The 25,633-nt window shown below is 44.9% G+C and overlaps 2 protein-coding genes across 7 annotated transcripts; both read left to right on the plus strand.

Annotated features, from left to right (window-relative positions):
* Positions 1 to 246: 246 nt before the first annotated feature.
* On the plus strand, positions 247 to 16,834 carry zufsp (zinc finger containing ubiquitin peptidase 1). Of its 6 annotated transcripts, XM_071468884.1 has the most exons (14): positions 317 to 403; positions 1,505 to 1,609; positions 2,176 to 2,704; positions 2,775 to 2,876; positions 3,091 to 3,150; positions 3,654 to 3,749; positions 3,855 to 3,970; positions 6,094 to 6,262; positions 9,853 to 10,041; positions 11,611 to 11,776; positions 12,011 to 12,034; positions 13,040 to 13,200; positions 16,228 to 16,448; positions 16,671 to 16,834. In XM_071468884.1, exons 3-14 carry the CDS (start codon positions 2,185 to 2,187, stop codon positions 16,716 to 16,718), a joined length of 1,872 nt encoding a protein of 623 aa, XP_071324985.1. In that variant the 5' UTR covers positions 317 to 403; positions 1,505 to 1,609; positions 2,176 to 2,184; the 3' UTR covers positions 16,719 to 16,834. The 6 variants fall into 6 exon arrangements, with proteins under 6 accessions (XP_071324984.1, XP_071324987.1, XP_071324985.1 ...); XM_071468883.1 differs by lacking the exon at positions 1,505 to 1,609 and having other exon boundaries at positions 247 to 403; XM_071468881.1 differs by lacking the exons at positions 317 to 403; positions 1,505 to 1,609 and adding an exon at positions 429 to 1,441.
* A 2,549-nt stretch (positions 16,835 to 19,383) lies between these two features.
* LOC139613567 (amine sulfotransferase-like) lies at positions 19,384 to 25,275 on the plus strand. The gene is made up of 7 exons (XM_071470332.1): positions 19,384 to 19,573; positions 19,812 to 19,973; positions 20,427 to 20,641; positions 22,556 to 22,682; positions 22,775 to 22,869; positions 22,965 to 23,145; positions 24,029 to 25,275. Exons 2-7 carry the CDS (start codon positions 19,817 to 19,819, stop codon positions 24,151 to 24,153), a joined length of 900 nt encoding a protein of 299 aa, XP_071326433.1. The 5' UTR covers positions 19,384 to 19,573; positions 19,812 to 19,816; the 3' UTR covers positions 24,154 to 25,275.
* The last annotated feature ends 358 nt before the right edge of the window (positions 25,276 to 25,633 follow it).

A 25,633-nucleotide genomic window follows, 5' to 3' on the forward strand; every position in this document is an offset into this window, starting at 1 on the left:
TGGTCCAGATGTAGACGCATCTGACGATCATGCGGTCAGATTCAGACTGTGGACCAGGGCCGCAAGAAGGTGGATTTGTTTTGCTGTCTGGGGCATCTGATTCAAAACCCCGGGACAATAAAAAATGCAGTTTGGTGTCATTGATGTTCTATGATCCCGTTTCAGTATCTTAGGCTAATTTGATTGAAGATATGTTAGGGTTTTTTTAAAATATATTGTAAATATTAAACTAATCCACACTACAGACCAGCTGGTGGCGGTAATGCACCAATTCGTCGTTTGCCAATAAACCTCGAAGAAGAAGAAGAAGAAGAAGAAGAAGAAGAAGAAGAAGAAGAAGCTCATACCGGTTTCGAAACAGAAGAAAGGAAAGTAAAACAGACTCTAGTCTCCTCTCCTGGCCGTGAGTAGATTATTTTCATTATATCATTTAGACACACACCTGTGGTCAGGTAACGGTGACCCAGTCACACACTGCACTCAGGAGCCAAACTCCATTCAAAAACCTGCTGATTTACGACAGCTTCACTAATGGCAGCGTTACACACTGTGTAACGTACTGACCTCATAGCAAATACCTGTCTTTGTTTCGGCTCATACACACAACAGCAAACAGCTCTCATTGAGAAGAAAGTTGGTCTATTAGGAAAGAGTCCCTGTAGATTTCATTCAGCAGAAACACATTGTCAGATACAGACAGTGACAAATTAAAGCTCCACACAGTCTAAAGGTAGATGTCCATGTGTTTGTGATTCTAAAGCAGGTCTAGGTTCTATATTAATACTGTGAAAGTATCAAAGCCTCAGTCCACAGAGAAATGCACACAGCCTGTATTCAGAAACTGAGCCTTAAAACCAGCCATCAGGACTTCTGGAACTTTGTGATGTCACAACTAAGCAGTCACTGCTCTCAGCCCCACCCACCTGGACCCACCATCCAACCTTGAAGGATTTGGTTTCTCTGAGTGTTTACCTGAAATCTGCTGTATTTTTATTGGATCAATCAGAAAACAGTCAGCCAATCAGAAGAGAGACTCTGAGCCTCTCTTGGAGCTTTAAAGGAGAAACCTGAATAAAAGAGGAGAAACTGGATGACAGTGTCTCCATCCACAGGTCACAGGGTCACTGATGGTCTGATGAGGATTGAGGATGATGTGAATCATATTCTGTGACCCCTCACAGTCACCTGATCTCAGTCCAGTTGAACTGTGGGAGATTTTGGAGTGACATGTTAGACACTGTCTCCACCACCGCCATCAAACACCACACGAGTGAACATGTTAATGAAGAACAGTTCATCCTCCAGTAGAGTCCAGGGACCTGCAGCAGTGAGGCTGCTCTGGAGACACCTGACTGAGACACTGGTGTGGGTTTTTAATGTGTCACCTGTAGGTCTGCTGTCACAGGTCACAGCTGCTCCTCAACAACTCCAGGAAAGTGTGGTCAGATTCATCTTTGTTAATATTTTGCTACTTTAACAAATGAATTAGATTTTTCTGATACAGGATTGATCTGCTGATAATGGAGAGGAGACATTTCCAGCTGATCAGTCAACAGCCTGACCTCTCTAATGGAGGACGTGATTCAGCACATTTTATGTTTGGTCAAATGTTCGTATTATATTTTACAATATTTTATGAAAATATATTGACACTGTTTTGTATTTTGCCTCATAAGTCTGTGTGGGTATAGATGGTTGTGTTATTTGCTGATGATGATAACTGACTGCAGAGTGTGCCACGTAAACAGGGCTTTTTTCAGAATGGATTTATACGCTTATTTCGATTTAACAAAATAACCCACTCATCAGATGGGTCAGGTTCACACCAGCTCCAGCCACACGAGTGGCAGGTCCAAGAACAGCCAGTAGGAGTCAGCACTGACCAGAACAAGAGACTTCACAGAGTCTGGACTCTGCTCCCCCAACTCAAACACACCTGTGCTTCACACTGTCCTGAAATACACAACACGGTCACTGTGTCTTAATGAGAACTTAGTGCTGTGGACTCTGTGAGGCCTTTTGGTAGGAAAGTGAGAGTTACCTGTGTGTGTGTGTGTGTGTGTGTGTGTGTGTGTGTGTGTGTGTGTGTGTGTGTGTGTGTGTGTGTGTGTGTGTGTGTGTGTGTGTGTGTGTGTGTGTGTGTGTGTGTGTGTGTGTGTGTGTGTGTGTGTGCAGCCTGCAGACATGCTCACCTGTGACATCTGTGGAGAGGAGGTGCTGCTGGTGGAGGACATGAAGACACACCTCCTTCTCAGCCACCTGGAGAACGACGTGCACTGCCCGCTCTGCTCCCTGTCCGGAGTGTCCTACAATGAACTGTTTTTCCACATCAGCTCGGCTCATCCAGAGAAGCAGCTCGCCACGCAGGGCACCACTGACCTCACTGTCACAGGTGTCACTGAGAGCCAGGGGCCCCAGACCTCTCAGTCCTGCTCGGCTGAGGACGGCTGTGATCAGGCTGGTAGTGCGGCACCCACCGGGGCCTCGGCTGTCACCACTGACTCTGTGCGACCTAAACAGAACAGCACACCTGAACGTGGGTGTTCCTCGTCACCTGAGGGAACTGGACCCATCGCGTACACTGCGACATCACAGAGTCCTGAGACCAGACCAGAGTCTGTCAGGCACCGTGAGGACAACACTGCAGGATTTGAATCTGAGAACAACAAAGCCAAACAGAAGCGTCTGTCTTCACCAAGAAAAGGTGATTCAACTTCCTCAAACTTTATTTCAAATCGTAACGTTGGCGTTGACGTGAACTGTGTTTGTTACAGAGAAGCTGTTCTCCTGCCCCATGTGTGCTCTGGTCTGCAGCAGCTGCTTCGTCCTGCAGGAGCACGTGGAGCTGCATCTGGAGGAGCAGCACTCAGCTGAGGGTAACTGTCCTGAGATCAGCATGATGAGCTGCTGTGTACAGAACGTACTGTAATCAGCACAGTGTGTCAGCTAATCTGCAGCATCTGGTCCGCACACATCAGCCCAGTCAGCTGAGGCCAGAGGACACAGGAGAGCTGTTTGTTTCTGAAGGTTATGCTCTGAGTCACACATATGTTTATGATGTGTCTTTATTCATGGCTGCTGTTTGTTCAGGAGCAGCAGTGGAGGAGTGGTCACCTGCTATGACATCACCATCAGCCAGCAGTGTCTCAGGTGCGTCTCCCGCTCGTCTCTTTGATCTGTCAGCTGATCTCTGCATCTGCTCATTGGTGTGTGAAACATCTAAACAGCTGTGATGACATGTGGGCCACACGTTCATGTTCCCCTCACCGTGACCTGCAGTCACTGTGCTGATCAGCTGACTCTTCCTCTGGCGCCACCATCAGGTCAAAGTTGTTTCTAATTCTTATGACTAATCCGACACAGCTGCAGAGTTAGTGTTAATTAGTGCTTATTAAGAAATGTACAGAGGTAAAGATTATACCTGCTAATCATCGACATGCTGGCGTTGATGTTAGCATGTTACGGTGCAGTCTACAGAGCAGACAGACAGAGAACATCAGAGGTTCTTCAGCTCAATGTTTCAGATGTTAAACTGGTTACAGGTTAACGTGATGAAACCTGACAGACTGGACCAGAGGAAAGACCATCAGCTCTTCTGTCTCATACAAGCTAAGTTTAACTGGACTGACAGGAAGTTTCTGATCTGTTTGTAGGAGAGAAGAGGCTGGAGTGCCCCATGTGCTCTGTGGTGTTCAGTGACAGCTTCTCTCTGCAGGAACACGTGGAGCTGCACCTAGACCACGGAGCAGGTGGACACACGTCCCATCATTCACTCAGCCCCCTCTGTTGTCTTTAAAATCCTCCGTACAATCTTATGCACCTGTCTGATGTGATGCTGTGGTTTACCTGTGCAGCTGCAGGGAGTCCGGGCTCAGACCTGAGGCTGGCCACACAGCTGCAGCAGGAGGAGGAGCAGAGGAGGAGGCGGGAGGAGGCCCAGCAGGAGAGAGAGGAGTTCAAGAAGCTGCAGGTCTGGAGTCTGCACCACAGATCACCTCCTGTCTGGAGCATGTTAGCTTCCTGCTGTAGCTCCGTCTCTGACCTGCTGCCTGTTCAAACCTCTGAACATCAGCTCTGCGTCTGCACAGTCATGGTTTTATTTCAGTGAGCTGCAGTAAAGAATCAGAACAACAGAGGACGTGTCACTGTCCCGGCAGCCGACAGGTCAGAGTTCATCTCAGCTTTAATCTCAACCTCTGACATCAAAACTAAACAAACATGTTCTGACACATCACTGACCTTCCAGGTAAAGTGTAATAAGGTGATCAGACTGTCACTGTGCAGATGGATGAGACAGACGCTTCAGTCTCCTTCACTTCCTGTCTGTTAGCTTAGAAATGGAGTTAGCTAACATCAACAAACACAGACTCCATGTTAGGTCTGACTGTAGCTCGGCTGTCTCCTCCTGTGTCTGAGTCACACGTCTGTCAGCATCTGGTTTATAGTCAAGCTACAACAACAGTGTGACTTCAGTCACCTCGTCTATCAACATGATGCTGCTCAGTCTCCTTCAGTCACCTGACTGAGGCTGATGTTCAGCTGACGCCCTGCAGAGGGAGCTCACCTGTGTCACTGATGATAAAGGTTTCCTGACTGTCAGAGTAAAGCACAGGTGTGATGCACTGTAGACTCAGTACAGTTTGTACAGATCCTGGCTGTGTGTTTATGAACAGTTCATCCACATGTTCACCTGAATGAGCGCAGACCAGTGAAGCTCTCACAGAGACTCTGAAGTCCAGGATCCTCTGCTGCTTCCTGAATCATCACTCACATGTGGACTGATGTCCCGGCTCCACACACACATAAACAGTGACTACAGGTCTTCTGTAAACGTTGAACAAAAACAAAACCCTGAAGAAGAAAGTGAGTCCCTTCAAACAGAGATGAAGTTTATTCATAGCTCTTAATTTTATTTTGATAATCAAAAAAGACCTCATCAAACTACATGAAACATCGTTAACTCAGGAAATACACACCACAGGATGTGATGTTCTACAGGTATACATACATTTCAGAATAAGAGTTGATAGGGGTTCAGGGGCCAGTTACACAAAACAACTTAAGTTAAGATTTTCCTTAAAGTCCAAGTTAAGTTTTTCTTAATATAAAAACTGTTTCACAAAACAGCCTTAAGTCTTCTCCTTGAGGTTTCCCTAAAATGTTCACTGAAGTATTTAAGGTTTTCACCTTATCTGAGTCTTATATTTAAGGAATCACTTAAGTCAGTTAAGACCTTAGTGACCAAACTAAGGAAAAAAACTTAAGGTACCTCTGATTGTATCTGAACTCAACATGTCTGAGTTTATGGTGATAAATGAAGAGAATGGACACAGAGGAACCTAATGGAGCCTCAAGGATGAGGAATTGATTTTGATCTATAGATCTGATTGACAGTCAGGTCAAGATGTGTCTGATCTTTCTACTTTCACAGCTGTGCTCTTCAGCTCTTTACAGTTAATGATTGTTCTGTGGTTTTATGCTACAGGATTGTTACAGTCAGTTATTGGTGAAGTGTTTCATTTCCGTCGATCAGCTGTGTGCCATGTCATTCACTGATCAAACACTCTGATCTGTGTGCTGAACACTGTGTTTCTTTTGTTATCGCCTTTTCCTCCTCTCAACAGTTTGGTTTTCTTTCCTTCTTCTGCCATTCTTTCTACAGGTACACTTTGTGACACGTTAACAGGTGAGATGATAACAGGTATCACAAGCGCTAATTCCAGCAAACAAATGGTCTTCATGGAAACTACAATTTTATCGCTGTAAAATCTCTTTCACCTCAGTAAATGACTTAATGTTTTTCCTTAACTAAGGAAACATTTCAAAATATTCTGTGCAACAACTTTAAATAACTCCCTCAGCTAAAGAGAAATTCAACCTTAAGTGTCATACTTAAGTAGAAAACTTGTGTTTTGTGCAGCTGGCCCCAGGTTCCTGTCTGCACACCCAGTTTGGTGGTTGGACAATCCCCTGATGTTTCCTCTCAGAGTGTATGTGGTGCAGCAGCACATGTCTGAGTATGTGTGAACTCAGTCTTATGCTTTCACAAGACTGCAGTCATCACCCTGACCTGTGTGGTATGTGACTGTGTAGAGGCAGTTTGGTCTGGATGGCAGAGGGGGCTACCGCAGACAGATGGAGAGGACCATGGAGAGAGCCGTGGCCAGGGGCCACATGGCCCCCGCAGAGTTTCACTGCAAGAGGGCTGAGATGATGGAGTCTCTGGCTTCAGGGGTTGATGATGGCAGAACCAGAACTCAGGGTATGTCTGTTCACATCCTGCAACCACAGACACACAGCTAGTCTGAAGTGTGTAGGTTTAGTCAGGGAGTCACTGGAGTTTCAGACAGCCTCTGTTCTTACTCTGGTCATGTAAGGTGTGAACATAAATCAGCTGCTGTTTGACTTTTTCCATCGCAGTCTCTTACAATGGAACTTAGAAACATAGGTAACACTCTCTAATGCAGTTTACAGTGTAATTTAGGTACATGGATCAGGAGACAATAACATACTGACTGGAAATTAAAGCTCCATATTTTAACTTTTCCAGTGTTTTATTTGAAGTGTTGATCTCCATCAGAAGATATATTTGTGGTTTCAAGAACCAAAAACCATCTTAGTGTAGTTTTACATCTCCTCTCTCAGGCTTCTCTCTGGAGCTCTAGTAACAACAGGTCAGTCAGCCAATCAGAAGAGAGGATCAGAGCCTCTCCTCTGATTGGCTGACTGTTTTCTGAGTGATCCAATAGAAATATAGCAGATTTCAGGTAAACACTCAAAGAAACCAAATCTGCCAGGTTGGATGGTGGGTCCAGGTGGGTGGGGCTTGGGGCGTGGCTGAGAGCAGTGACTGCTTTGTTGTGACATCACAAAGTTCCAGAAGTCCTGACGGCTGGTTTTAAGGCTCAGTTTCTGAATACAGGCTGTGTGCATTTCTCTGTGGACTGAGGCTTTGATACTTTCACAGTATTAATATAGAACCTGGACCTGCTTTATGATCAAAACACATCTACCTCTATACTGGAATATAGCTTTAATATAGGGACAGAGGAGATGGTCTGGGCAGAGAATGTTAATGTACTGGAGCTACAGGCTGTGCACTTAGTTCTCAAACACTTCCTGCCGTATCTGAGAGGGAAGCATGTGCTTGTTTGGTTGGACAACACCTCGACCAGCTATCACATCGAGCGCCAGGAGGGCACCAAATCAGCACGGGTACTCAGAGCATCCCAGGACCTGCTTACATGGGCAGCTCCACAGATGACCTGCTTGCAGGCAATGTATTTGCCACTAAAGAGGAACCAGGCTGCAGATTTTCTCTCCCATCACAAGCCCCCTCCGGGGGAGCAGTGACTTCATCCAGAGGTGGTGCACACCATCTGGGGTCTCTTCAATAGGGGAGAGGTGGATCTCTTTGCCTCTGAGGCATCGACCCACTGGAACCCTGGAGGACTGAGAATGTTATTGCTCATGCGCATAAGGTCAATAATCAGGTTCTGGCACCCACAGTCAAGTGGCTCTCTACCAGGAGCATCTCCACATCATGGGCAGCCTTGCGGGGTGTCCCCCTGGAGGCAATATGTGCTGCGGCTTCGTGGGCATCACCAAGCACATTCTCTAAGTTCTACAGGGTGAATATTGCCACCACACCTCCTCTGGGCGAGGTGCTTCTGCCAAGTTTCTCTGCGTCCACGCTGTGAGGTATGTCCTCGAATTCCAGGTGATGTTGGTATTAGTCATCCAATGCTTAAATCACCGCCTCTGGCAGTTAGGAAGGATGAAATAGAACAAAGGTTACGAATGTAACTATGGTTCCATGAATCCTGGAAGACTGCAAATGAAATAGTGTGGGATCATGGGAGTTGTTGTCTAAACCATTGCATAAGCTTCTCCTGGTTTGGATCCCTCAGTGTCAGTGGTTCAGGAATTTTTTTTCCTGGAGCTGAATTATCTACAGAGGTCTCCTCCTCTCCACAGCAAACAGACATCTGACAGTGTGAAGGAGACAGTTCACCTCACCCTCAGCTGCTGCAGGGTTGTGGCAGCAGCTGAAGGTGAGGTGAAGACACCTGAATGTTAGTGATGAGGTCACAGTGTGTAGATGTGAGCGTCTCAATACTTGTGTCAATGTGATATTTCAGTTTTTATTTCTAATACATTTGCAAATTGTCTAAAAATCAGAGGAGAACTGAAACAATTTTAAATGAATTTAGCATAAAACAGCAACAATGAGGGTTTTTTCTCCAGGTTGCAGACTGACTGTTGGCGCCCTGCAGCAGGAGTCATGGTCCAGCAGCAGGGTGTTTGGTCCTGCCTCAGTCTGTCAGGTCTGATGACTTTCTGTTCCTGCCGTCAGCATTTGCCAACTCCTGTTTCAGACCAGTTGTTTATCCTGGACTAGTTTGTCAGCATTCCCTCACCTCTCACACAATGTCCCTGGAGATAATCTCTGTCATTGTGTATGTGTGTGTGTTAATTCACCGCTTTGTTCAGCTGCTTATACAAACTACTGTCAGCTCATGTTCATCAAATGAACATGAGCAGCTCAGTGAGTGAGTCATGCAGAGGGCCAGGTGTAGTGTAGGTCTGTGTTGTGTTGTTGTGCTACGTCATGTAAAGGCGGGACCGCTGACTGTGTATGAAACTTGAAAAGGAGGCAGCTCACCCAACCCATTTGTGACCTTAGCACAAATGACTAATGTGACCTACTCGCATACTGTTCATGCTTTAGATAGCTCCATTAGAGAGACACACCAAAGGTCCTTAGCTGGACTCAGACCAGGGACATTTCAGTCCCTGGGTGGTACCTTAACCCCTAAGCCACAAGAGCCCCATCCCCTCCTGGAAGCCTTAAAGGTCCATATTTTACTCTTTTTCTGTGTTTTATTTGAAGCATTGAACCCTCAGATAAACCAAATCCTACAAGGTAGGATTGTGGGTCCAGGTGGGCGGGGCTTGGGGGCATGGCTGAGAGCAGTGCCTGCTTTGTTGTGACATCACGAAGTCCTGGCGGCTCGTTTTAAGGCTCAGCGCCTCAGTCCACAGAGAAACACAGCGTGTGTTTCTCTGTGGACTGAGACTTTGATACTTTCACAGTATTAATATAGAACCTAGACCTCATGGAGATCTACCTTTAGACTATATGGGACCTTTAAATTAACTAGACATCTACAGTAAATCCTCTTGTTCGGGATTGTGGGAAATGTTGAGACAATGATAAACTGACTAAACAACAACTGACTAAATCTGATCATTTGAGGAAAAACAGCTTTAGTTTTACAATTTCATTCTTTGTTATTCACAAGTCTTTCAGTCATATAAAGCTTTACTGTTGTTGAAAAGGTCTCTAATCTTAATCTTGAAAAGGAAATTTATTTCCCTTTTAAGTCAAAATTTTGTCTTAATTTTAGTTGAATCAGATTCATTTTAGTCAGAATGTTGTGATACTTTGAAAGTTACAGATTCCTGTTGTTTCATTTCAGTGACTCAGTAAAACTGATCTAAAACAGTTGTTTATAAAGATGACCTCAGTGTCAGTGGTAGTGTCTCCTCTCTGCACAGTAGACCCATGTACCTGCATGTTCTCTACTTTAGTGCGTAGCTAACTGCTAATTACCACCTGTGTCTCTTGTTATCATGTCCTGGTATCACATAATTATGAGCTATGTGATGAGTATCTCATAAAATAAAATGATCAAATAAAATCAAAGAGGTAAATGAGTGTCTTCAACACTGTGTGTGTGGCTGACAGGTGTGTAAACTGTCAGTACCCTCTCTGTGTGTGTCTCACTGCTGTTGGAATGTACTGAGCTGAAATTGTTTAATCTGCGCTCTCTTCACCTGTCTCCGCAGGCGTGGTCAGAGCGTTGTACGAATACTACCAGACTGACTGCAGAGACGTCGCTCACGTGTGGCTGAGCGCCAACACTGACCACTACTGCTCCTCAGCAGGGGATAAGGGCTGGGGCTGCGGATACAGAAACTTTCAGATGCTCATCTCCTGCCTGCACGGGATCGACACATATCTGCCCTCCCTGCAAGGTGCACGACCACAAGGCTCAAAATCTGACCTCAGATCAGCTCTTTACTGCCCAACACACAAGACTGAGGAGAGGCCCCGAAGCAGACTGAAAGATATTTATCAGTATTCATGACTGTATAGAATAGAATAGAATAGAAAGCCTTTATTATCGTTGCACTGTGCAAAATACAACAAAATTAGGAGTGTGACTCCTGTTTGGTGTACTAGTTAAAACCAGTTAAAAGAGATGGCTTCACACACATTAACACACATTAACACACATTAACACAATCCTTGTATAAGTATGAAGTGTCTCAGTGATTATTGCTGATGTGTCGACGTAATTCTTCGCAGTGGAAAGTTGCTCAGGTTCTGTTTTTTATTCTGCATGCCTCTGAGTTTTAAATGACCTGTAGCACCTGTCAGAGGGCTTCAGGTCAAACAGGTGGTGGTCTGGGGGTGTACAGTCTTTTACAATGTTTCTGGCTCTGGAGAGGTGGTGGGTGTTGATGATGTAGAAGGGGGGCAGCACATGATTTTTTGTGCTGTGTTTATATCATAATCATGGAAAGAAGAGATGTTCGTTAAATCACCCACCTTTAGACTGTATGGACCTTTAATGTTGTAGATCATTGTGTGAGGAGCGTTGAGCCTGCAGAGTTGGAAGAAGTTTCATGTTTCTCATCTGATGACGCTGTCAGTGTTCATCAGTCAGCATATAACCAAACTGTAGGTTCATCTTGTGAGCACACGTTTGACTTATTTCAGCTTTATTTTGTAATGTTTTGTTTTTTGGCTTTAAACACTACAATACCCACGAGCCTTAGTCACCGTTGTTGTGTAGAAGACAGCAGTCAGAGGTGTGAGTCTTTGCTGTTGTGGTTCAGGAAGTGAACGCAGTGATGTAACTGCTGATTTAATGACATCTTTTTAAAAACTGACATGCTGTTTGAAGGGTGATAACACACTGAGCTGTCCTCATCTGACTCAGTGGCCCGTGCTCCTCCCCTCATCAAGATGAAGAGCTCAGGTGATGTCCCCTCAGAGCTGGGGTTTGAGTTTTGACAACAGAGTGAAGGATGGTGAAAACATGTGGGTTCCCAGTATAAATATAGCTGGTTAGATAAGTGTCCGGCAGCTCGCCATGCTGGGGGTGTGTCTGTGATGACAGCCTTGTTCTTCACTGAGAGCACATCATGTCTTGTCCTTGTTCTGTGTTCTGGTCTGGTGACACTATTGTTGTTGTAGAGATGAGTATCTGTTCCTGCTCCTCTGTGGTTTCCTTCCTGTTAACAGTGTCTGTAAAATAACAAGACTGAGACACTTCAGGCTCCACTGTGTCTCAGCAGGACACACATCAGCCACAGGGGCCAGTTCACCACGTGATACAACACAAATGTAGAGTAGAAATAGTAGAAATTCACCACTAGAAAGATATAGCAGTACAGCCTAAAACATGTCCAAGTATTAAAAAAAACAGATGACACTGAGATAAGTAACTTTAAAAGACTGAGGATGAGTACAGGCTGTTGTGCTGTGTTGCCTCCATGTCTGCACCTGAACACACTGACACTCTCCTCCTCCCCCAGAGATGGCAGTGCCGAGTATCCCCCGGGTGCAGAGTATGATCGAGGAGGCTTGGAGAGGAGGACTCGATCCACAAGGTGCGTCCCACTTCAACCAGCAGCTGCAGGGAACACGAGCCTGGATCGGAGCCACGGAGATCTACAGCCTCCTCACCTCTCTGGGAATCAGGTGAGCGACTTCAGTCAGACGCCATGTCGCATGAGCAGAGTGACGGACATACAAGGGGTCAGATCACATTCAGACTCGTTCTTCTGTATTTGTCTTATATTTATTTATAAGTCAGCAGCACACACCAGGTTTTATGTTAAAGCTGCATGTATTGTACTGTAGCTACAGCTAAATTAGCTGCGCTGCTGTGTTTTCTGTGACCTGATGATCTGTGGGTTTGTTCTGTGTTTGCAGGAGAAACGATGCAGCAGAACAACTGTTAGTTGCAGCTCTGCTTCACTCAGTGTCAGAGGGCCTGCTCAGTGTGTCACCAGTGCACCAACTGTCTTCTCTAATGTGTTGTGTTTTTCACTCTGTACTGATGCAGGAGAGGGTCTTGTTTATTGGCAGTCTGATGTAGCCCACTGTGTGCTGGATAAAACAGATCATTTCATAAGCCCACATATTCAGTGATTAGAGCCTGGATCAGTCACAGCATCCAATGGCAACAGTGCAGCATGTTGTAGGAAAAACATTACAGCATTCATTCTTTGTGAATATAGAATTAGACCAAAGAAAACTCAGAAATCTGCTCTGTTTGATTAGAGTAGAAAAAGTTGTGAACGTAATGAAGTGGCCTCTCTCTGAGCCTGATGATATCAAGACTGAAAAATGTATGAAAGACCAGTGGAACAGCACAAACAGAAAGACTGAGTGTGTTATGACAGCTGAGTGTGTAAGATACACAATGCTGATTTCAGGTGTTTTATAACATTGGCGTTGTTGTTATAGTTCTGGTCATAACTGGGCTGGTTCACACAGCAGCAGCAGCAGCAGCAGCGTGACTTCAGCATCAGATGATTAGACGGTTATCTGCTCCATGCTATTCTTCAGCAAACACATGAATCAATGCACCCGTTGTGATTCACTGCATTTCACTGTAAATCCATATAAGCGTCAGAGCTCTAGATAAATGCCCTGAGTACTGTGGTTAAACTGATAAGTCGTCATTCTGAAGCCTGAACTCAGGTCAGTGTGTCAGGTTCATATCTCAGGGGTACAGGTTTGGAGTAAAGTGTTGTTCCTCGTGAGAGGAATTTTGTTCAAAAGTAAGAAAATTAGACACAAACTTTTTCTCACAGACATTCAGTCACAGCTATAGAGAACTGGACCTGTCCTCAGACCTTCAGACTCATTCTGCTCCCATCTCACTCAGGACGTCACACCTGTATGAAGCTGTGGTTCATTTAAATGTTCTCAGGCTGGAGCTGTATGTGTTTTTAGTGCCCGCATCATTGACTTCCACCAGCCGACGGGCCCACGTGACACCCACCCCCAGCTGTTTGACTGGGTGAAGCAGTACTTCTGTCAGCCCAGCAGGAGCAGCAGACTGCCCCCCAGACTCATCCAGACCTCCCTGCCCCCCCTGTATCTGCAGCACCAAGGTACACAGCAACACCTCCTGCCACAGTCCTCATCACAGCTGCACTCATGCTGTCTCCATACACCCACTCCTGCCTGTGTCTTACCTGAGTAATGCTCTCAGGCCTCATCTGATTGGTTGACACATCCATGTATGTGGAACAGATCTGTAGCCTAATCAGGGACAGTTGTTCTACAACCGTGCTTCTCCTGTTGTAGCTTTGACCACCACACCAGTAGCTTTGTGTTGTGGAGCAGCAGACTGCACTGAGGCTAACAACTGAGGAGAACATTAGTCTGATGTGAGGAGAACATTAGTCTGATCTGAGGAGAACATTGGTAACTGCTAATTATTACTAACTGCCTAATCTCGTATCTTATCTGAATCGACGTGTATTCACTCAGTCATCAGTTATAAAATAAGTTACTGACATAACTACCTGGACAACAGCCGAACAGGAAGAGGCAGAATTCTACTCCGGCTCCGATCAGCAGTGATGTAAACACAACACCTGGTAGTTTTCACCCCCTCTCCTGCTGTAATGTCTCTTAGTGCACAGACACTAGCACAGCAGCTGACAGCTCACTGTCTCTCCACTGTCTCTGTGTGTCTCTGTAACTGCCTGTGTGTCCTCAGTCCGAACAGACAGACCAACGCAACATTGGAAAAGGGGTCAATCAGTTTTTATTAGAGGGGTTTACCTGCATTCAAAAAACCAATTTATACCTGCTGATTTTAGTGGAAAATGGGAATTATTGTATTGTATTTATGAAAAGTTTTGAGCTCAGCATCAAACCACATCTCTTTACTCACCAAGAGCCACGAGACTCGTCGAGAGCTGCATCTGTAACTTGAAGCTCTGGAGGAAGTTGTTCTTCGTCCTCTTCTGTAGGACTGAGGGCAGACGAGATGCTACACCAGACCTGGGCATTGAATGGCCAGCGGGCCACATCTGGCCCTCACTGGCCCACGTAAGGTCAATGGGAAGTTAGTAATCAAACGTAAAAAAGTGCATATCATGCACACAATACAACTGCACTGCTTTTATGTAGAAGGCGACTTCTAATTCTTTCAATTTATGTAGGTGCGTATGTGTGAGCGTATGCACCTTCACAGTAATGTGTGGAGGAGCAGACCGTTACAAGAGATACATATGTGAACAAACATTCTCAGTGGTGAAGTTTAACAAATCCAGATACAGATCCTCTCTCACTGATGATCACCTGTCAGCTGTCCTTCACATACCCACCTCAGACATTCAACCTGACCTCAGTGCACTTGTTCGAGCCCAACACAGACTAGATTTCTCTCACTGAACAAGCAAAAGGAACTGAAGAACAGCAGATGAGGTAACTAGACGACAAACAAAATAGTAATAGCACTTGCTTTTTTGTATTAAGCTAATCTAATGCTGATCTAAATGCTGTAAAAAAAAAAAAAAAAAAAAAACCCAACACCTTTTCAAAAGGGGTTATGTTATGTTATGTTAAATAGATATTAAATATTAATATTAGATAGTTATAATAATGTTGGTGTTTTTTTACTCTGCCTGCTCCACATTGCCATGGCCTAATCATAACATTTACTCGTACCAGTAGCAGCTAATCAAAACCATACAATTGACAGCTTTTTATAAAGAGATGAAATAAATATTGAGCAGAATTGAGTTCAGCTTATTGGTCTGGCCCTCTACAACAGTCCTCATGTGGCCCCATGGGAAAATTAATTGCCACCCCTGCGCTACACTGACTCACACCATTGAGTGTCACAAAGTGTATTACAAGACTGGACGGGCCAGAGCTAGCTGTTAGCATGCTAATTTCAGTAGATACCTCTGAAATAAAATAGAGGGAGGTCTTGGTGATGACATCATCAGTGTCATTTTTTGAACATTTTGAACAAGGACAGGTCTTACACACTGCAGCTTTAAAATGTTTTCACAAACCTGGGGCCAGGTTATCAGGCTTGTTTTCAGCAAATCTCTCTAATCCCTTCACCTGATAACAGAGGTCAGGTTTCCCGTTTACATTGACATGTCTGACATCACGTTGCTGCAAGAGTCAGGTTATTCCAGTGCATGTAAACACAGTGACTGTGGAGAGCAGGAGAGGTCAGGAGTAGTTCCACATTTTTCACTGTCATGTTTGTCTGTGATGATTCCACCTTCGTGTGTGTGTTGCTCAGAGGAGAGCGGAGGAACTCATTCTTTAATTAGACAGTTTTATGATGATTATCAAATGCTCACTTCAGCCCAGACGGGAGTTAGGATTAAAACAGGGTGAGAGGTAAACATACTGAACATAGTATTGTCATTGCACCATGTGGGAAAGTACTTGTATTTGCTGCTGTTAATAATAACCTCATGCGGGCTGTGAGATTCTGTTCTTTTTAAACTATCCCTGTTTCACAGGAAGATGATTGAGGACAGTGTGTCCACAAGCTGGTGGAACAAACACAGAACTTTTCCACCAACTCATCTCTCTTCATTAGACACTGTCCCGGACACCATGTGTCACATGTGCTCGATGAAGTGTGAAATGTGCAGCAGATTGATCTCAGTCACCACAGTGAGTGAAAGCATTAATGAGGGGCTCTGTTAGAGAGACCACACAGCAGCTGTGTTTCCCCCAACACGCTGTGCCTGACGATTGTTGTGTCCATGTACAGGGTGAGTGTGTGTACAGATGTTTCTTTGTTGTGAGGCCTGAGGAGAAACATCATGTAGATGTCAGTGAGTGTGTTCATGCTGATTCAGTTTAGTCTGCTCACAGTTAAAAACTCTTCATCATGGTAAAAAGACTCAGCTGCAGCAGGAGCAAACACTGACTGTTGTGACTGTCACTGTCTCCAACCAGAGGCTGCCCCGCACTGCGTCCTGTCGTCTCCACATTTAAAGGACATCACGTCTCCTCCTTTGTGACCACCATCTGATCATTCCACCTTCCCTCCAGTGTCTCTGTTCAGAACAGCTTTAAACATTTCTACCTCCAACGACCTAGTTCTCATGGAGCATCGTTGACCCCTCTCCTCACCCTGTGTCCTCTTGCAGGTCACAGCCGCTCTGTAGTGGGCTTGGAGCAGAAGAAGAATGGGACCCTGTGCCTCCTGGTTCTGGATCCTGGCTCCCCGGCGTCAGACACCAGGAAGCTGCTGAGCAGGGACACGGTCTCCCCAGCTGTGCGCCACCTCAGGAAGTTCCCCAGCAGCCTGAAGCACAAACAGTATCAGGTGGTGGCAGTGCAGGGGGTGCTGACCGCCGAGGAGAAGCAGGTGAGCCAGGTGACCCTGCTGAGGGTCAGAGTAAAGTCTGATTTAAGACTGAACTGTGGCCTGTTGGGAGCTTTAGGTTCAGTTCAGTCTGATTCTGCAGTGATGCTCCTTCAGAGTGACGTCGTCACGAGTCACTGAACAAAGACCTCGTTGAAGGTCTGTAGAATGAGCTTAGTGCAGTCTGGATGAATGAATCCTGTTTATCTGTGTTTGTTCTTCCAGAGAAGCATCTTGAACTCCAGGACGTTGTGTGCTGAGAGGATCCCATGAGCAGGAACACACTGCTGTTTTCACTGTGAACACACCTCTTTATTTAACGTCCTCATTCCCTAATAAATGTTATTATTTGTACTTTTTAAATGTTTTAAATAAAGTATTTGCTCTCCGTGCTGTGCAGTCGTGCTCTTCACACATCATCACTCTGTGTCACTGATAACATAACAGGAAGTCGACAAACAAGTATCTTCAATTTGAGCTAAAACAAGCACAATTGGAAATGGTCAAATATTTGATTGACCTCCTGTGAACAGCGACATCATCACTCTGTCGGTTGTAGAAGTCACATGACGTTTGAGCAGAGGTCATGTGTGTATAACCAATGATGAGTGATTCGAAGTTAAATAAAGCTGTTGAGCGTTTCCTGCAGTGTTTCATGAGGCTGACCCCTCCCCCAGCATCAGCTATTACACTTTTCTAAAAAAAAACACAAACCTTCAGGCTGCAGAGCAGAGCAGCTCTTTCACTGCAGATATCACATGTTTAATGACTGTGTCCGTCATCAGGCTGAGCTACACTGAGCCTGTGGTGACACGTGTCTGAGGCCGAGTGACTTAACACCTCAGATACGTGATCTTTCTGGTCGGTCAGTTTCCTGAGAAAACTACAATCACCTCCTTGTGGTGGTCTCAGTGGAGGAGGGACACGACCACAGACTAAGGACTAGTTATCCAGAGTCAGATCAAATATTAAACATCTGTGAAATTTTGTCATCATTTCTGTGACGTCTTGAGTAATGGCTAAAAAGTGTTTTGTGAGGTGACACTGACCTTGACCTTTGACTTTTGACCACCAAAATCTAATCAGTTCATCCTTGACTCAAAGTGAATGTTTGTGCCAAATTTGAAGAAGCTCCTTCAAGGTGTTACTGAGATATCGTGTTCACAAGGTCAAAACTGTTTTGTGAGCTAACTCAAGACAACAGAGAAACTATGACAAAATTCCACACAGATGGTTTTTATTTTATCTGATTCTGGATAAACAGGATGTGACCTGAAACTAGTCTGAGTCACAGAGGCAGACGAGCATGACCAGGTGATTCCAGTTTGAACCTAGCAGGTCCAGGTTCTATATTAATACTGTGAAAGTATCAAAGCCTCAGTCCACAGAGAAATGCACACAGCCTGTATTCAGACACTGAGCCTTAAAACCAGCCGTCAGGACTTCTGGAACTTTGTGATGTCACAACAAAGCAGTCACTGCTTTCATCCATGCCCCAAGCCCCGCCCACCAGGACCCACCATCCAACCTGGCAGGATTTGGTTTCACTGAGTGTTTACCTGAAATCTGCTGTATTTTTATTGGATTACTCAGAAAACTGTCAGCCAATCAGAAGACAGACTCAGATCCTCTCTTCTGATTGGCTGACTGACCTGTTGTTACTAGAGCTCCAGAGAGAAGCCTGAGAGAGGAGATGTAAAACTACACTGAGATGGTTTTTGGTTCTTAAAACCACAAATATATCTTCTGATGGAGATCAACACTTCAAATAAAACACTTTAAGAGTTTAAGTATAGAGCTTTAACAGATGCAGAAAAAAATCTAGTAAGTGGACTTTGAGTAAAGATGATTAGTTAATGTTTTCCAGTAAAAAGCTCATTACAACACTGATTTTGTCCAGTTCACTTCATCAAAGTGGAGAAACTGAAGCCACAGCAGGTTTGGTCTCTTTGATTGATAGATGATCAATTCATTTAACTTATTGATTTATCAAGCTGATCCAGTTCTAAAGACAAAGGAAAACTCTGACACCAGAGGTCAGTCCTAAAGATGGGCGACATGCCACAACTGTAGATCTCTAAACACTGGAGCTGACGGTGGAGAGGGGGGTCAGTAGACCTGCAGTCCAGTGAAGAATCTGTTCATGGACTTGACATAAGCTGCTGCTCCCACAGTCCCAGAGTCCAGGTGTGTGAAGCTGAACCTGCTGGACTCCCGGTGACACACTTGAGCTTTGTGTGTTATGACTGTGTTGAACTGAGTTCTGCTCTGAATTAAAGGGACACTCCACCAATGTTCACACATGATGTTTAAAACCACTCGGCCAATGGAAACAGGGATATGATGAAAATGACCGTGGTGATGTCATTGTGATGTCATCAGGATTCATTCAGCATGGACAAATTTAGGCTATAACAAAGTCTGACTTACAAACTGGCAGTGTGGAGTGTGACAGGTGAATCAGGGGGAAATGTAAGATCTGGGTTTAGCAGAGGCTTAATTCTCTTCACTTCTCTTTTACCAAACCTCAGTGTTAGACTGAAGCACTGCAGTGGAGTTTAAATGTTGTAAAGAGTCTCAGTGGATCAGCACTTCAGGACTAGACCAGAATCCGGTTCAGGGGTTCGGCCTCTGGACAGTTTGTCCTGAGTGTGCGTGTTCTGCATAGTGCTTCTCTCTAAAGTGCTGCTTATGCAACATCAGAACCTTGTTTTGGTTTTGATGTTGCATAAGCACTTGGAGCTTTTTCCTGTATCGGTCTCCTGCGGCGGGTTCAGCTGGAACAGCTCTCCAGCTCTTCATCTCCCGCGCTCATCACTTGACCCACTGCACCGCTGACTGAGTGACCTTCTGGGGTCCCCTCCCTCCCGCCTCTCTTCGCTCCCTCCTCTCCTCAGTCATCACCATGTTTGCTGTTCTCCGAGCTGCTGTCCTCCTCAGTGCGTAAAGACGCGCGCTCGCCGCGCATCTCCAGATTCAGCGGAGGAAAAGAGGAGGGACGTCCGGCCTCCGCGGCTCCGCCACTCAGCTGGGTTCATATAAGGTGTTCCCTGCTGCTGGCAGTGACATCAAATCACTCACACTGTGGACGTGGATTCTTCAGTCGAACACGGGAGCGAACAGAGCAGGTAGGAGACGTGCAGGTAGAGGCGCGCTTCACAGGGAGAACTAGTTTCTGCTGTTTCAATGAATTCTAGTTGTAGTCCACAGACATGTGACAGGGCTCCTGCTGGTAACTGACTGAGACCAGTGTGAACAGACTTATTATTATCGGTCTGTGAGTGAGAGCACACTGCTGCTGTGAAAACAACCAGAGGATAAGAGGCAGGTAAAAAAAAACACACCTGTGCTTCTGCTGTGCTTCAGTTATCATGGACATGAATGAAGCCAATACTCACAACCACGAACTGGTGACGCACAAGGGCTTCAAGCTCATCAACGGGACCCACGACCCAGATGATGTGGACCAGATTTACAACCTGGAGATCAGAGACTCTGACGTGTTTGTCGTCACATACCCAAAATCAGGTGAGGAGCACAGAGCATGAAGAGAGGCGCTGCACACACAGCGGAGGCACCAGGCTCCATCACTTACACTGTGGTGCCCAGTGTCACGCAGGGGGAGTCAGTGCGGTCTGTGGATCTAGTTATGGGCGACGTGGGCAAATTGGCACAGGCGCTCTCAAAAAAAGTGACATTTGTCTGATCTGTTTTCTGACAGTTTAAAATGTGTGTTTAACCTATTTTTATTTATGGGATGAAGGATTTGTACAATTTAGTGGTTTGATTCTCTATTTCATTTGTAGACTATATATATGTATATAAGGACTGCCAAACCATCAGCTGGACAAGTGCGTATATTGTGAAAACACTCAGTGGAATCAGGGCAGGTGTACTCATACACCAGGTTGACCTAATTGTTGCCATTGTGCACACAGAGTCCGGGGGATGGGAATGAGGTCTGTCTGCTCTATCTGACAGGAACCATCTGGATGCAGCAGATCCTGCTGCTCCTGGAGGCGAAGGGAGATCTGACAGCCATCAGCAGGCTCAACAACTTCTCCAACGGCGATCTCATCCCCTGGATTGAGGTGAATGGGAACAGACAGGCGTTCATCACAGCCCCATCACCCAGACTGAGGGTTACCCATCTGCAGCACCACTTCATGCCTCCTGGTCTGAGCCAGAGGGGCAAGGTGAGCTCTTCAACCAACTGCATTTCACCTACACTTACTTTAGCCTGAGCAGTGTATGAACATGTAATCATGTAGCTGTACACAGATATAAGGACATTGAAAGCTCCACACAGTCTAAAGGTAGATGTCCATGTGTTTGTGATTATAAAGCAGGTCTAGGTTCTATATTAATACTGTGAAAGTATCAAAGCCTCAGTCCACAGAGAAATGCACACAGCCTGTATTCAGAAACTGAGCCTTAAAACCAGCCGTCAGGACTTCTGGAACTTTGTGATGTCACAACAAAGCAGTCACTGCTCTCAGCCATTGCCCAGATCAAATAAAATACAGAAGAATATAAAATATGGACCTTTAATACTTAACAATGTTTAGTATTTGTTATACATATTAAACATGATTCCAGCTGTTTTACTGCGTCTTTGTTCATGTTGATACAGCAGCCACCACTGATGTGTGTCCACAGGAGTCAGAGTCATTAACAAACACATTCAACACTCAGATCTTTATATTCTGATCATAAAGACCAATGTCCTTCATGCTTTTCTCTTTGAGGCAGACCCTCATTGTTAGTCTCAACCTCCACCAGCTTTTCAACTTCCTGTCTTCCCAGTGTTAGTCTCACATTAAATAACAGATTCATATCTTTTCACGTTTGCCTTAGAACCACACTCATATGTTCACTGGTACATTGAACGCATCATATCTGTTCCTCCATACATACAGATCTCTGTCTGAAGCTTGTTCAGATCCAGAGTGCACAGTCCCTGTTCAGTCCCTGAGGCTCAAATCAGCTTCTCCCACAGTTTCTGTCTGTTTAGGACCAGGTCTCCTCTTTGTGTCTCCTCTGTTTCCTTGTTAAGCTGCAGTGGAGCTGGAAAATATCTGAACCCTCACGTTAGTTTCAACTGAACTTTGAGATTCACTTTTGCCCAGAACAAAGATTGTGAGATTTGTCCCACATCACTTTACAGCCAGTACAGACAGGATGAATGATTAATGCAACCAACTCTTTATTAGGTCCACCAGCTCAAACGTTTGCAGCCTAATGAAACATCTGTACATTAGATCCTCAGTTTGACAACTGTAATGTGTTATACTGACAGGTGTCTACTCCAGTGGTTCCCAACCTTTGCAAACTTATGTCCCACTTCATCAAATCTCAAAAATGTTGGCAGCCCATACCCAACCCCATAAAAATATGGAGGCTAAATAATGCCTTCTCACATCACTTTTTATTTTAATACAACTATGGAACATTCAGGACTGAGCTGAAAACAGGGGAAACTCAAGTTGTTTTTTTTACACTGACAGAGGAGAAATCACTCATTGATTCACCATCTTTTCTTTTAATTCTTCCTGTTCCTTTGATTTTAAGTTCCTGTCATTGGCTGATTGCGATGATAATACAAGATACAACCATGAAAGGAATTTTTCAACATTTTTAATTGATTTAAAAAACATTTTGTTTTAAAACATATAAAACATTATATGTGTGTGTGTGTGTGTGTGTGTGTGTTTTCTAGGTTTTTTTTTTTTTTTTACATCTTTTCACCAAACTTGTACTGTTTCGCAAATCCTTGACTGCTGTTCTTCGACCCAGCACGGACCACTCACGTTCACTGAGTTCACTTTGTGTTGTTGCTCTCTCTTTATTCTGTGTTCCTCTGTTGTTTATTGTAGTTGGTCTTGTGACTTCCTGTCCTGTAGCTGCAGGAAATAGTACACGCCCAAATCGTCTCATTAACGCTGAGACGCCACTCTCAGGCCCCAGAAGGGTTTTGGCACAAACATATAGTTATACGCTGATACACTGATAATGTTGGTTAAATCCAGCAATGCAGTTAGAAGTCAGTCAGTCCCCAATGAACAGGACAGAGTTGTACAAAGTTGATGTTCTGGTTTGACTTCCCCCAGGTGATCTACGTGGCAAGAAATCCCAAAGACGTCCTCGTGTCTTACTTCTACTTCCATAAACTTGCGAACATGTTGGAGACTCCGAAGGATTTCGATGAATTCTTTGAGAAGTTCATGAGAGGAGACGGTGAGAGCAGCTCCCTTCTATCCATCACTACATGATGTTGCCATGACGAGTGCCCGAAGCTTGGCCTTGACATTGTGTGTTGTTCATTGCAGTCTTTGGATGCAGCTGGTTTGACCACGTTAAGACCTGGTACTTGCACAAGGACGATATGAACATGTTGTTCATCACTTATGAAGAAATGATTCAAGTAGGAGCTCAGATCACCTCAGTCTGCACACGTCCTGTCACACCCTTCGCTGTCGCTTCAGTCTGCTGTAAACATGGATCTGTGTTTCTGCTCAGGACCTGCAGTCTGCAGTGGAGAGGATCTCCTTGTTCCTGGGTAAAGAGCTGACCGACAAGCAGCTGGCCAATGTGGTTGAACACAGCACTTTCAAGAACATGAAGAAGATCCCTCAGGCCAACTACGAGCTGGTGCCAAGTGACCTGCTCAACCACCACCAGGGCAGATTCATGAGGAAAGGTAGGAGTCTTTACAGCTACTGGTGCGTACAGGAAGTCAGCATCTCCTTAACTGTAATTATACCCAAGAGGTTCAACTGTCAACCTGCAGAATTACACAGCTACATTAAATACGTGTAATAGCTAAATACTAATACTAAATCCTAACACTGAAAACAGCTTAGAGCTGATAATAGAGGTACCACAGTACAGTGTGTGGCAGTGACAGACTCTGAAATTACAGATCCAAGAGTTTTATGGAGGACTGGACAGGAGGGGTAAGACTCTAGATGATTGGACAGATTTAATGAGGTTATGTTTAAGCTATTTTGATGAAATTATTCTGATTGTTTTTCATTTAAAATTGCACCACCTGCTGCTGTCACCTGAGTCTGATCCTAGAGGATTAAAATCTGCAGTAACCACTTTTGGCCACTTGAGGGCAGCAGAAACAAGCTGTTATCACAACACTGACACATCATCATCCTTAAGATGTGACAAACCTGTCAACACGAGGTGACAGTTCACACATCAAGCAGTGACAACTATAAACCCCCTTCAGCCTCCCATTAAGACACAATACAGAGCACAACTGTCACACCAAACCCCCCTGAATGGGGCCCCTTATGATGTGTGCTGTAGCCAGCCTCTACCTGCATGTGAGGCATTTAGGGGACATCTCTAAATTCTAATGTCTGCTAATAGTCTGGATGCATTGGATGCATGCCTGGGTCTGGTCGCACCACCACCACTGTGGTTCAGAGTCTGTGTCTCATCCTGACTCTTTGGTTGTAAAGGTTAAATTTAAAGGAGACCAGTGTTATGACTGCGAGCAGCAGAGCAGTAACCTGTTTTTGTTCTCCTCTACAACCTTCTCCTCCTCCCTTCATGTGCTGCGACATCAGGCACCATCGGTGACTGGAAGAACCACTTCACTGTGGCCCAGAACGAGAGGTTCGACGAGGTCTTCCACAAAGAGATGAAGGACTTTCCTCTGTCGTTCATCTGGGACATCAGGGACATTAGTTGATCACTTGTTTGTCTCATGACAGACACACAAAGAAGAACACAATCACAGCTGCAGCTTCATGAACATGAAAAACATCTGCTTCTCTCTCCTTCTGCCACTGTTTCTCTCCTCAGACAGTGGGTTCCATTCATGTTTAAAAATCTATGCAGATCAGTGTCGGAGCTCAGAGTATACTTTATGTTGTATGTTGTATTATGTTTTGTGGTCATGTCAGAACTCCAACCATGGCCTCAGTGTCAGAGTCAGAGAACATAGTCAGGTCTGTTTTACTGTTGCCACAGTCACGTTGTTGTTGCTTAGTAACACACTGCACAGTCTTCAGATCAACCATGGAACAGTTACCATGACAACACTAAAAGGAAACTCTCTGTTCACTGTTAAACTCTATGCATGTTTAGTTTGTTGCTTTGGTAACAGGCCTCACCTGTGAAACACACCTGATCTGATCTGTGGTCAGTGACGTCTCTGTGGTATGAGTCTGATCGGATGATCACAGAAACATGTTGTCTCAGTCTGAAGGGACCACACACACTGTTTGTGTTCAGTAACAGAAACATAGTAACTTAGAAATGTGGACTTAGGTCACATGACTTGGACTCTGAGTCCAGCTCGAGTCAGGAACCTGAAGACTTCACTGGACTTTAACTTCAACACCAACGACTTGTGACGTCTTTTATTCTTTATTGCCTTTTGACAGATCCAAGATGATGTTAAATCAGCTCTTTGTTTCCATGGCAACAGGTACAGTTTACATCAGGACAGCTCAGGTTATCACCTTCAACTCAACGTTCAGCTCACACACACATTTACATACAGAAACAGACTAGAACCTCACAACCTTTGTCTCACCTCTGCCACAGAAGACATGTTAACATGTTAACACTGTGTATTCATGTACGTTGAACTGCATTAATGATGTTTTCATGTAGAACAGATGTGGTGTGACAGTTAATGTGAAAACAGAGCTGGCTATGGAGGAACAATACTGTCAACACTCAAACTAGACTTTTAGTCCCGTTATGTTCAATCATCACAGAAATTATATATTTTTAACGTGACACTGTATTTTATTCACATATTGTACAACTGTTTGTGTAAAGACAATAAACACTGAAGCATTGAGAGATTTGTCTTTCATCTGTCTGTCGAACCCTGCACAGTTCACACTGATGGGTGTTTACATTTGAAACTTTGAAAAACAGTTCACCTGCCGTGGACGCCACATTTCAATAACCAGGGCAGTTACCGGGGAAGAGACAGGGAGGGATTTGGACTCAGAGCCTGGTCTGGACCAGGATCTGCTGCTGTGGGCCTGTAAAGCTGTTCACACCTGTTGTTAGCGTTACAGTGTCTCTATATGCAAATGAACACCAACATCGTCTCTGTTGGCGGCAAGGAGGGATGCACTTCCTGTGCCAGACCTGCCAGACATTAGAAGAAAAAAATCAAAAGAACACCTACTGGGTCTCGTCCTTGAACA

Source organism: Trachinotus anak, unplaced genomic scaffold (genome assembly GCF_046630095.1).
Source record: "Trachinotus anak isolate AG129_WGS33_773 ecotype Australia unplaced genomic scaffold, CSIRO_AGI_Tana_v1 ptg000032l, whole genome shotgun sequence".
Taxonomy (NCBI): Eukaryota; Metazoa; Chordata; class Actinopteri; order Carangiformes; family Carangidae; genus Trachinotus; species Trachinotus anak.